This window comes from Cajanus cajan, chromosome 6 (assembly GCF_000230855.2).
Source record: "Cajanus cajan strain Asha chromosome 6, NIPB_CcT2T_4, whole genome shotgun sequence".
NCBI classification, from domain to species: Eukaryota; Viridiplantae; Streptophyta; class Magnoliopsida; order Fabales; family Fabaceae; genus Cajanus; species Cajanus cajan.
This window is the reverse complement of record NC_138522.1, coordinates 62,365,547-62,377,930: the sequence shown is the minus strand read 5'-3', so window position 1 is coordinate 62,377,930 and position 12,384 is coordinate 62,365,547. Positions and strand designations below refer to the sequence as shown.

At 37.6% G+C, this 12,384-nt stretch overlaps 1 protein-coding gene across 2 annotated transcripts; it reads left to right on the top strand.

Annotated features, from left to right (window-relative positions):
• Nucleotides 1-368: 368 nt before the first annotated feature.
• Nucleotides 369-11,675, top strand: LOC109795876 (uncharacterized). 2 transcript variants are annotated; one of them, XM_020355437.3, is made up of 12 exons: nt 369-515; nt 600-689; nt 1,397-1,474; nt 1,563-1,637; nt 7,737-7,789; nt 8,066-8,216; nt 8,850-8,960; nt 9,560-9,686; nt 9,910-10,037; nt 10,374-10,512; nt 10,967-11,019; nt 11,350-11,675. In XM_020355437.3, exons 1-12 carry the CDS (start codon nt 486-488, stop codon nt 11,446-11,448), a joined length of 1,134 nt encoding a protein of 377 aa, XP_020211026.1. In that variant the 5' UTR covers nt 369-485; the 3' UTR covers nt 11,449-11,675. The 2 variants fall into 2 exon arrangements, with proteins under 2 accessions (XP_020211026.1, XP_020211027.1); XM_020355438.3 differs by having other exon boundaries at nt 370-515; nt 9,940-10,037.
• The last annotated feature ends 709 nt before the right edge of the window (nt 11,676-12,384 follow it).

Genomic DNA, 12,384 nt, shown 5'->3' with positions numbered 1-12,384 from the left:
TAATTAAAGTATATATATTTTTATAAAGAATAAATTAATCATCGTTAATTAATTAATTGATAATTGATGTTTATAAAAATTTCTTCAATTAATAAATATATTTCAAAATTAATAAAATTTTACATCGTATAATTATTAATTTATAGAAGTTTTACTATATGTTTGTTCTTTGGATCTTGCTAATTAATTAATGTTCTAATAACATTAATTAAAGACTTAGTAATTGATAATTTTAATTGGAGTTCATAAATAAAACACGACGGGATACATCAATAATAATTTGTAAAAAGAAATCACTTTTTTTCATCTTGACCAATGCGTTAGGATTAGTAGGTACAAAATTTTGTTTTTATTATAATTAAAAGTACGTGGTAATACTAATAATGATGGGCATTTTTTTTAAACTAAGTGAAGTTGACATCGATCAATCTAGCTTTCTGGGTTTGTTTAGTTAGAGTCTCAACCAACTAATACTACACAAAACCATGTCCCGTGACTGTGAAAACACCGTTATTGTGCGTCCTCTCTGTTCTAAGGACTACCCTTTCCATTTTTGAAGCTTAAAAATGGACTCTTAGTTTGTTATTGTGTGTATGCAGGTGGGGTGTGGGGCAGTGTCTGTGGATTTCTTGGCTACTGTTGCTGCTTTTCCCAACCCAGATGACAAAATCAGAAGCACTTCCTTCAAGGTCTTTTCACCTATCTATCATCACATGATAATGATTTTTTTTTTTCTTAATTGCAAATTTTGTCACCTATTTATAAAATTTTGTCGCTTGGTGTGATTAATGTTGTTCTCTAATCGGAGTTTTACCTTGGTGATATGCCTAAATGTATATTAATGACACTTTCATTAAATGCAAATGTATATTAGTATATTATTGAGATAAAACTTCAATTATAATGCGGGAATAACATGAACCACACCCAAGGAAGTGAAGCTAAATTTTGTCCCTTCTAAAATTGTACATTTTTTCACCCAACTTCCAAATTTGCATATTTTGTCATTGGGTTAATAGTCTGCCGGTAGTTAATTGTTGATGTGATGTATTAATTATCAACGTGATATGTTTACCGATGACATGTCACATTAACTGCCATCATGACACCTTATGACATGTCATCATACATGTACAACACCAACAACCCACATCACTAGTCAATATGCTATTCAGTGTCAGTAGCCAATATACCACGTTAGAAGTTAACTAAAAATCTTAGCAAGTCAACTAACACGTGGTAAAATGTGTGATATTTTGAGTCCAGTGGTAAAATGTGCAAGTTCAAGAGTTAGGTCGCAAAATTTGTGAAATTTTGAACAATGGATGGCAAGAAGTGCAATTAAACATTCTTTCTTTGGACTTTGTTGAAAATTTGCATTGTTTTGTTTGTTTAGGTGCAAGGAGGTGGCAATGCAGGCAATGCCTTAACTTGTGCCTCTCGCTTAGGCCTCAAACCAAGACTCATCTCCAAGGTTTTTATCTATCACATACACACACTCAAGCATTGTTTGCATGTCTTTTTTCACCATCTTTGTGTTTATGTTGTTTCACTTTCTTAAGGTTGCAGATGACACTCAAGGCAGGGATATATTACACGAGCTGCAGGTTGATGGTGTGGACACATCCTTTATGGCCGTAATTTTCTCACACTTTCAATCTTCATCAAGCTTGTGTGTGTGTGTTTCTATCTTCTTTTTGATAACGTTGTCTTTTACACTTCCCACCTCTGTTTTGCTGTTTAAAGCAACAGGAGAGAGGAAACAAGGCCTTTATGGGAAGGGATTTTATTAAAAAAATAAAACAAGGTGTTAATATGATTGTGTATTAATTGTGTCTCCAAGAATGCTAGTAGCACTCTCAATTGTTAATTTAAATTTATTAAAAATCACTAATTTTTTGGTCTCTCCTTATTTAGAGTTTGAACATACCAAAAATTTGTGATTTCTAACAAATCCTGGCAGACAATAGAGAGAGTGATGTTAACATTCCTCATAGATATGTGATAGGAGACCCGTGGTTAAACGGGTATATGTGAGGAGGGGAAAGGGAGGCAGTTAGTTATTTTTAATAACTAACTGATAACAGGCTGTAGGGACGGGGATATTGTATAAATAGGAGAACGTAAGGGGAGAGGAGGTGTGGAATAATATTGTAATTTGGGAGAGCGGGCATTCTCGAATTTGCCTAGTGTACTGAATTGATTGGATGATAGTGTGGTAAAGGAAGGGGACCAACAACATACTTGCAGATAATTTTTTTGCTCTGTTCATTCCTTCAATTTTCTCTTTCAATACAAGTAGAGTCTATCAACTGGTATCAAAGCTGCTACGAACCTGAGGGGTCAAGGATGGAAAAGAAAATGGAGTTCCGGTTGGAGCAGGTGGAAAAGGGTTTGCAGGACATACAGAAACGTACGGCGGAGGAAACTGAATGGCGGCGTAACATTGAGGGGGCGATGCGCGAGATGCTGGAGCAAATGAAGGAAATGCGAGCGACTATGGGGACGGTGGGAAGTAACGGCCGTGAAGGGGACGAAGAGTATGGGGATCCAAGAACGGAAAAGAATGGGTGGAAGTGGCGAAACCTGGAACTTCCGCTGTTCCAAGGGGATGACGTGTTAGGATGGGTTGGAAAGATGGAAAGGTATTTCAGGTTGAAGGGGGTATGGGAGGACGAGAAGGTGGAGGTGGCTATGGTAGCGTTGCAAGGGAAGGCAGTGGCGTGGTTTCAATGATGGGAAGGCAGAAATCAAAATACTTCCTGGGCAGGGTTCAAAGGGGCATTGTTGAAACGATTTCAGCCCGAGGTGGTACAAAACCCATACGAAATGTTGTTGGGCCTTAAGCAAGTAGGGAGTGTGGCGGATTACAGGGAGCAGTTTGAGGCAAATTCTGGGCCTCTCCAGATTGGGGATACCAATTATTTGAAGGGCATTTTCTTGAATGGTCTCAAAGAGGAGGTTAAGGCGGAATTGAGGTTGCATCGACTCAATTCATTGGAAGAAATTATGGATTTGACGTTATTGATAGAATCTCGAAATTCGATCTTAAGGAAGGAGGTGGGGGGATCGTCGTCCACCATGAATAGAGGGGGATGGAACAAGAACCTCTATGGCAGCCGAAGGGACGAAGAGAAGAAGAAACATGATGAACCTAGGGAGACAAAAGGGGAAGATAGTCAAAAGGGGGATGGTAAGACAAACTGGCGGAGGATGACTGATGCGGAGTACCAAGAAAGGCGGCGAAGGGGGGTCTGTTTCAGATGTGAGGAGAAGTTTTCACCGGGACATGTGTGCAAAAACAAGCAAATTCGAATAATGTTATTGGAGGAGGGAGAGACCGAGGAAGATGAAGAAGAGGAGATACAATGGGGGGGTAAGCCGTCCTCCACGACATTAGATTTTCGGAGTATGGTGGGAATGACTTCTAAACATTCGTTCAAATGCTGGGGAAAGATAGGTGATAATTCAGTTCTGGTTTTGGTGGATTGTGGGGCTTCGCACAACTTCATTGCTGATTCGGTGGTAACGAGATTGGGGTTGACGGCAAAGAAAACAGAGCCATATTGGGTGAAGGTCGGGGATGGTCATAGTGTGAAGGCGCAAGGCTTGTGTGCAGGATTGGAGATAGAGGTACAGGGAATTTCTTGGAGGCAAAATTGTTATCTTTTTGCATTGGATGGGGTTGACGTGATATTAGGGATGGAATGGTTGAGGGGGCTGGGAGAAATTAAGGTTAATTTTGATAAATTAACCTTAAAGGGCACAGTAGGAGGAGAAGTCTATCAAATCAAGGGTGATTCTTCCTTGAGTGTGTCGGAAGCACCATTGAAAGACACCCTCAGGCAGTTGAAGGAGGAAGAGAAATTTTTTTGGGTGGAATGTCGGGTGGCTGAAACCGAGCCAGAGGGAAAGATGAGGGTAGTGCCAGAGTGTGTTAAGCAACTATTGGAGGAGTTTGAGGAGGTTTTCAGGGAACCCCAGGGACTGCCCCCATCAAGAAGGCAGGACCATGCTATTCATTTGAAGGAGGGGGCCGAAATTCCCAACCTCAGACCTTATAGGTACCCGTATTACCAAAAAAATGAGATTGAAAAATTGGTGCAGGACATGTTGCGGACAGGGATTATCAGGCCTAGTATCAGCCCCTATGCTAGTCCTATAATTTTGGTAAAAAAGAAGGATGGAAGCTGGAGGTTTTGTGTTGATTACAGGGCGTTGAATAAGGTGACCATACCAGATAAATTTCCCATTCCCGTTATTGATGAGCTTTTGGATGAGCTGAATGGGGCCACCATATTTTCCAAATTGGATTTGAAATCTGGTTATCATCAAATCAGGATGAGAGCGGAGGACATTCCCAAGACGGCTTTTAGAACTCACGAGGGGCATTATGAATACTTGGTAATGCCTTTCGGCCTTACTAATGCACCCTCAACATTCCAGGGGTTAATGAATGAAGTATTGAGGCCGATTTTGAGGAAGTTTGTTTTAGTATTTTTTGATGATATATTGGTTTATAGCAGGAATTTGGAAGAACATCAATACCACTTAAGACAGGTATTGACCCTATTAAGGGAGAATTCGTTGGTGGCTAATAGGAAGAAGTGTGAGTTTGCAAGACATCATATGGAGTACCTGGGTCATGTCATTTCGGCCGAGGGGGTGGCAGCAGACCTTTCCAAGGTAGAAGCCATGCTTAAATGGCCTCAACCTATGAATCTTAAGGGTCTGAGGGGGTTTCTGGGTCTGACCGGATATTATAGGAGGTTTGTTAGGGGATACGGGGTGATTTCAAGACCTCTGACGGAGTTGTTAAAAAAGGACGCATTTGTATGGAGTGAGGAAGCCACCATAGCGTTTGAGGCTCTTAAACGGGCCGTGGCCGAGTTGCCTATGTTGGCTGTTCCAGATTTTTCTACCGAGTTGCCTATGTTGGCTGTTCCAGATTTTTCTAAACTGTTTGTGGTGGAGTCAGATGCTTCCAGCCAGGGAATTGGGGCGGTGCTGCTTCAAGAGGGTAGGCCCTTAGCCTTCATGAGCAAGGCTCTTTCTAACAAGGCCCAGAGAAAATCAGTATATGAAAGGGAATTAATGGCAATTGTAGTGGCTGTTCAGAAGTGGAGACATTATTTGATGGGAAGGAAGTTCATTATAAAAACTGACCAGAGGAGCCTCAAATTTCTTAATGAGCAAAAATTATTGGGAGAGGAGCATCACAAGTGGACAACCAAGTTATTGGGATTTGATTTTGAAATCCAATATAAACCGGGTTATGAGAATAAGGCGGCAGATGGTCTTTCAAGGCAGATGATGTATGCGGCAATAACAAGGGTAGAAATGGAAGAGTGGCAGAAGTGGGAAGAAGAGTTTTTGGAGGATGCGGAATTACAAGTACTGATGCAGAAATTGGTCACAGACCCGGACCAACAGAAAGGGTATGAATTGAAAGAGGGAAAATTATTTTTCAACGGCAAATTGGTGTTACCCAGGAAGTCTAGCAGGATTCCGCTCATCATCCGAGAGTTTCATGCTTCAGCTATGGGAGGCCATGCGGGTGTTTTCAGAACCTTCAAGAGAGTATCAGCTGTATTCTTTTGGAAGGGAATGAAGAAGGACATTACCAAATTTGTGGCTGAATGTCACGTTTGCCAAACGAATAAGTACCAGACACTGGCACCAGGTGGATTGTTGCAACCATTACCAATTCCTATGCAAATCTGGACTCATTTATCCATGGACTTCATTGGGGGCCTTCCGAGAGCTTTGAACAAGGATACTATTTTGGTGGTAGTAGACAGGCTATCGAAGTACGCCCATTTCTTACCCCTATCACACCCTTTTTCTGCACAGGAAGTAGCTCAAGTGTTCGTTCAGGAGGTGGTGAGGCTACATGGATTTCCTGAATCCATTGTCACTGACAGGGACAAGCTGTTTGTGAGCCAGTTCTGGTCAGAATTGTTTAAATCTGCTGGCACAAAATTGAAATATGCATCAGCGTATCACCCTCAATCGGATGGGCAGACGGAGGTGGTCAACAGGTGTTTGGAGGATTACTTGAGATGTTTTGTGGGGGTTAAACCCAAGCAGTGGCCTAGGTGGTTAGCTTGGGCAGAGTTTTGTTTTAACACCCATTACAATCAATCTTCGGGAATGACTCCGTTCAAGGCCGTGTATGGAAGGGATCCTCCTACTATCTTCAAAGCTCAAACTTTCCCTTCCAAGGTGGAGACTGTAAATGTAATGGCAGAAGAGAGGGACGGAATATTGGAGGAATTAAAAGCTAACATTGGAAAGGCACAACATCGGATGAAACAACAAGCGGATAAGAAAAGAAGGGATGTGAAGTTTGAGGTGGGAGATTGGGTTTATCTCAAAGCACAGCCGTATAGGCTCAAGTCATTGGCGAAGAGGAGAAATGAGAAGTTGAGTCCGCGATATTATGGTCCTTTCCAGGTAGGGGCTAAGGTGGGTGAGGTGGCTTACAGGTTGCTGTTACCAGAAAACAGTAGGATTCATCCAGTTTTCCATGTCAGCAAATTGAAGAAAGCAGTGCCCATAGAGAAACAAGTGCAGTCCCTTCCGGAAGAACTTTCTGTAGAGTGGGAACTACAGCCGCAACCAGCTGAACTTTTAGCGTACAGATACAGCCGAACAGGAGAATTGGAGGTCCTCATTCAGTGGCACAACCTACCTGACTGTGAAAATTCGTGGGAATCAGCAACCAAGGTTGATGCCACATTCCCACAATTTCACCTTGAGGACAAGGTGTTAGCTCGGGGGGGGGGAGTATTGATAGGAGACCCGTGGTTAAACGGGTATATGTGAGGAGGGGAAAGGGAGGCAGTTAGTTATTTTTAATAACTAACTGATAACAGGCTGTAGGGACGGGGATATTGTATAAATAGGAGAACGTAAGGGGAGAGGAGGTGTGGAATAATATTGTAATTTGGGAGAGCGGGCATTCTCGAATTTGCCTAGTGTACTGAATTGATTGGATGATAGTGTGGTAAAGGAAGGGGACCAACAACATACTTGCAGATAATTTTTTTGCTCTGTTCATTCCTTCAATTTTCTCTTTCAATACAAGTAGAGTCTATCAATATGTCATGACTTTTTGAGTATAGATGTTGTTTCGTTGAACATGTCTTGACCTTTGACTACTTTTTGGGTTCTGAGCATCTGTTCACTCAACAAAAAGAACGTACTGAAAATAGTTTATTACTAGCATATCTCTGTTTGAAATTATTTTCATTACATTTGCTATCTTTGCTATAGCAGCTACTCTCTGATTGGATCCAGATTCCTTCTTGTCGGTTTTCTCAAGCATCCATGCAGTCAGCATCTGATAATCGTTAGTTAAAGATCAGATGGCTCATTATTTAGCTTGTAAACCGGATTTGAAACATGCATTCAAGATATGAGCCGTCCCATTTTCATGAATGTGTGGAAAAGCTGGCTACACAAATATAACCTTTTTTTGGAGATTACCACACTGTGCTACTGTCTGGAATTGACTACTATGTCTGTGTGATCTTGAAATTATTAACACGTTGTTGTATGATTGAAGTTTGCAGTTAAAAGTTAAAACCTTAGTATATGGCAATGTATAATTCCAAGGTCGAAGTTTGTCCTTTGCTTATTGTGCTTGCTTTTTATTCAATTTCCATTCATATAATAGTGTTATTGCTGTTGTTATTATTATATTTATGTAAAGTGCTTGATATTATTTGCAGGTCTCTCAGGATGGTACTTCACCATTTACGTATATCATTGTGGACAGCCAAACGTAATGATCATTGACTTATTGTTCCTTTTATTTGTAGAACTCCTCCCTCCGAAAAGAAATTGTAATGATGTCCATATTTTCTGCTTATCAATTTTAGATACCTGAGACTGTTGTTTCACCCAGTAGTCAGTGCATGCATGAGAAGGAAAAATAAAGCATCGTTAGTAAGAATAGAATATAATGATTCATAATAGTAAGATCTTGAAGCATTTGCTGTTAATAAGGCTGTTGGAAATTATATTTGTAACTTAACTAATTTTTATTTTAATTTTTCAGTAAGTCCCGTACTTGTATACATACGCCAGGATTTCCTCCCATGAAGCCAGATGATCTTCCGGAGTCAAGTTTGCTAACTGCATTGAATGGATCAAGACTTGTTTATTTTGATGGGAGATTGCATGAAACTGCTCTAGTTGTTGCACAAGAGGTTATTGCTTTTATTATTTGTTTGATGTTGTGAAGTGAACTCTAAGAGCCTGCACATCATCATATTTAAGGTGTCTTTGGGAACCGGTTGAGTTCAACTTAATTAGAGTTGAAAAACATTACATTCACAAGTTTTTACTTGTTTTTTTTTTGCATTGGAATGCATGTTTTCTGTTGAAGTTTCTAGTTCCACCCCCTTTCCCTCCAAAAGAAAAGAAAAAAGTAGCTGAAGCATGTAAATCTTTCTATATTGTATTTAGTTAAAAAACAACTTTGACCACTTCTAACAATATTCTATTAAAATGGTCCTAACTTATCACACCATTGATTGAAGAGATAACTATAGCTTATTCGGTGGAGAAATTTATAAGGGTGATAACATTGCAAAAATTGTAATCTGCAAGGCATAATAGATACTTGAAAGTCGATTAATCGGTTAACTTAAATTGATTTTACCTTTTGTTGTTTATCCGGAGCTTCCCTGTTTTCGTGTTTTGTCTTTTAATTGTATTGTACCCTTAATCCACTTGGTGTATTTTAGTTTATATTCTTCTTCTGGTAAAGTTGGTTGAGAATGAGAGAAGATAGCATCATCTGATGGAAAGTAAACAAAATCTCATATTTTCCAGTGCAGGCAGTTAAGAAGAACATACCTATCCTAATGGATGCAGAGAGGTTGAGAGAAGGGTTGGATGATCTCGTGAAATTAGCTGATTATGTCGTGTGTGCCTCACGGTTTCCACAGGCATGTGCTTTGTTTTCTCTGGAAGTGAAACATTGTAAGAATGTGTAATATAGAGGTCTCCAATGAACCTTGCTTTTGATGTTCAGAAATGAACTTTAGTAGACTGCTTTTCAATCATAACTGTCTATCAGTAAATGTGTTTTTAGCTGAGTAAAATATTAACTCAGTCTAAGCATCAGAAAAAACAATTTTCACTCTCTCTCTCTCATTTAAGTGGACTTCTGAAATTGAAATGTGAATACTTGTAGATATGTCCATGCATGAACTATGTTTTCTTTAATTGTATTTTTCTTTTTGTGAAGAAGAAAGGATATCACTTTTCTGATGCCAAGGATGCATAGATATCCCTTTGCTTGCTTTAAATCTTATAGTTTTAGATAAATATTTGTTCTTTTCTTTTACCGAAACCCTGTTTCAATTCTCTGGGGTGTGGTTCCATAGATATCCCTTTTCTGTTTTCTTTAAATCTTATAATTTTAGATAAATGTTTGTTATTTTCTTTTACTGAAACCCTGTTTCAATTCTCTGGGGTGTGATTGAATTTTTTGATTTAAGCATCACTGTACGCATGTGATGTATGTTCCTATCTCTGCTGACAGGCATGGACAGGGGCATCAACAGTTCCTAAAGCACTTGTTTGTATGCTTTTAAGGTTGCCCAACATCAAATTTGTGATTGTAACTTTGGGAAAAGATGGTTGCATAATGCTCGAGAGAAGTGCTAATGGTACACATTCCCATTTCTTCCTATTTTTATTTGTTTTGTTGGAGATGGGGGATTAAAAGGTTATCTTGAACTTGAAGAAGGTGATCTTATGCTAGCATTGAACAGAATAAATGTTTACATTACATATTCAGTTCTATTTGGTTTATTTTACTTTTAGTCTATAAATATACTTCATGCAATATTCTAAAACTGATAATTAAAGACTAATATGCGCTCTAAACAGGTTCTCACTCATTTACGGTTTTTCTGGCAGAGGGAGTTTCCACCGAAGAAATGGATGTTGACAAATTACTGGAATCTCTGGAGATGAGAAAAAACAGGAGCATACACATCCCAACCTGCATATCTTCAGTAATTACATTGAAACGCTAAACACTTTTTCTCTGTTGTGGTATTAGTGAAGTGAAATCCAGTTTTCTGTTATGGTCTTTGTTTTAAGATTCCAATCAGTTACAATTACAACTGTTTATCTTAATTATATAAATTATTTTTCTAAGCAAATTGGTCAATTACCTAAACTGATGAATTAGTGTATGTCATACAACAAAACTTTTTTCTAGGTATTAGTTTTGATATTGTGGATCACTTGCATCTTTGAAATTATGTAAGGGAATGTGACTCAAACATTATATGCTTATTTGCTTTTTTATTTATTTATTTATATCCTTCTTTTCTCTTTACTTCCAGTCAGTGACAAAATTGCATGCAGAAGGTATAGGAACAGTTTGTGGCAGGTTATACATTGGAACAGCTGAGAACATACCACCATCAGAGCTTATTGATACCACAGGTGCTGGAGATGCATTTATTGGAGCTATTCTCTATGGTAATTTACCACATTTGTTCTATATTTTTTTCCTTTTGGCCTTCAAAGGAACACACAAACTTTATAGTTGCCTTTCTTGCTATTTCATCTACTTTTTTATATTAACTTAGACATCATTAAGGTTTTCTGGCTCTAAAGGGTTGGTTTAGCAATAGATGGATTGTTCACCTTTGGTCAAGCATATCTATGAACATGGTGGTGTAGACTAACTAGTTCCCATTTTCTATATTAAAAATACAATTAGTTGTTCTGTTTTATGATAGATACTCAATACTATGCCAGTCATTGTGGTTGCATTTGGGTTTTATTTTTTATTTTTCTTAACAATTGGTGTTCTTCAAATTCTCCATCACCTCCTCCCCAACATTTAATTATTTGGGTTTTCAAAGTGGTTTTACTTTTACAAGCAGCATGTTAAAGTAGTGAAATATATGCTTTCTTTGATTGCTTTCAGCTATCTGTGCCAACTTCGCGAGAGAGAAAATGCTGTGTTTTGCTGCAACTGTGGTAAGTAGTGTTGCACTCAAGTAATAAATAATGAGTAAATTGTGAATTTGGTCTTTAAGTATTAACTAATCTCTAGGTAGTTCTTAAAGTAACAAAATTATATCAGTAGTTCCTAAAGCATTAGAAATCATGCTACATAGTCATAAGTATAGAAAAATCCTTCAAATTAATTCCTCTACGTTAGTAAATTTTATTAACATACGACTAAATTGATGGATTTTCAATACTTTAGGGACCATTTATACAATATCATTACTTTAAGGACTATTTAGGAGAATGAGTTAATTTTGGTGCAAGAGGCTTATACATTTTTATGGTAATTAATTGCAGGCAGCTTCCAAGTGCAGAGCTCTAGGAGCAAGAAGTGGTCTCCCTTACAGCACAGATCCATGCCTGGCATCCTTCATGCATTCTTTACCATTGAATTGAGGAGGCATATATTTTTATGGTTTAGAATTAGATTTTTTGGTTAGAGGAAGTTATGTAATATTAGACAATTCTTCTACGTCTTTGTTCCACCAATTCCTTCATTATCATACACTTGCCTCACTGGTGGTGTATACTAAACAAGTGCCAAGAACTATATGTTACATTAAACATTTTTTTAAAATATATGGAAAAAAAAAAAAAAGGAATGGCTGAGTTTTAAGAAATAAGTTAACTCGATAATAAAAAAAATAAATTGTTCAATGATACTTGATTAAAAAAAAAAAGAAGAGAGAGAGAGAGAGAACTTTTAGACAGTGTTTTAAAAACCGGACCGACCCGGCCGGTCGGACCGGTTGGACCGGAAACCGGTGGTCCAGCCGGTTCGAATCTGAAGTTGGATCGGTTATGCAGTCGACTCGTTTCAAACCGGATTGAACCGGTCAATTTTCCGGTTCAACCGGTGAACCGGTGGGTCAAACCGGTTCAACCACTTTTTTTTCTTATTTTTTTTTAAATCTTTTTAAGGGACCATAAATCACAAAAATAATAATGAAAGTTGAATCTCTTAATGAAAAGCAAGGATTCTTATTAAATATAACAATGACTACTTGTTCTAATATATTTGTTTGCAATATATACAACTTAAATAACTTTTATAGTATATTATTAATTTTAAATTATATATTTAATAATGCAATATCTATGTAAATATTACATATATTATTTTGTGATATTAATTGCAAGCATATTATATATGTACATATTATTTATATTTTTAATTTGTATTAATATACCGTTTAATATGTAATTTTTTTTATGTATTTTTTACAAAATAAAAATAAAAATAATTTTAAATAAGATAGAAAAATTGAAATTTAAAATAAGATATGAATTTATTAAAATTTATAAGTATAAAATATATTTAATATAAATATT

Bases quoted from the DNA above. Each gene is read 5' to 3' on its own strand.
- LOC109795876 (XM_020355437.3), top strand. From the start codon at position 486: ATGTCCCGTGACTGTGAAAACACCGTTATT. The intron at 1,475-1,562 runs GTTTTTATCTAT...CACTTTCTTAAG, and splicing joins AACCAAGACTCATCTCCAAG to GTTGCAGATGACACTCAAGG. The intron at 8,217-8,849 runs GTTATTGCTTTT...TTTCCAGTGCAG, and splicing joins CTCTAGTTGTTGCACAAGAG to GCAGTTAAGAAGAACATACC.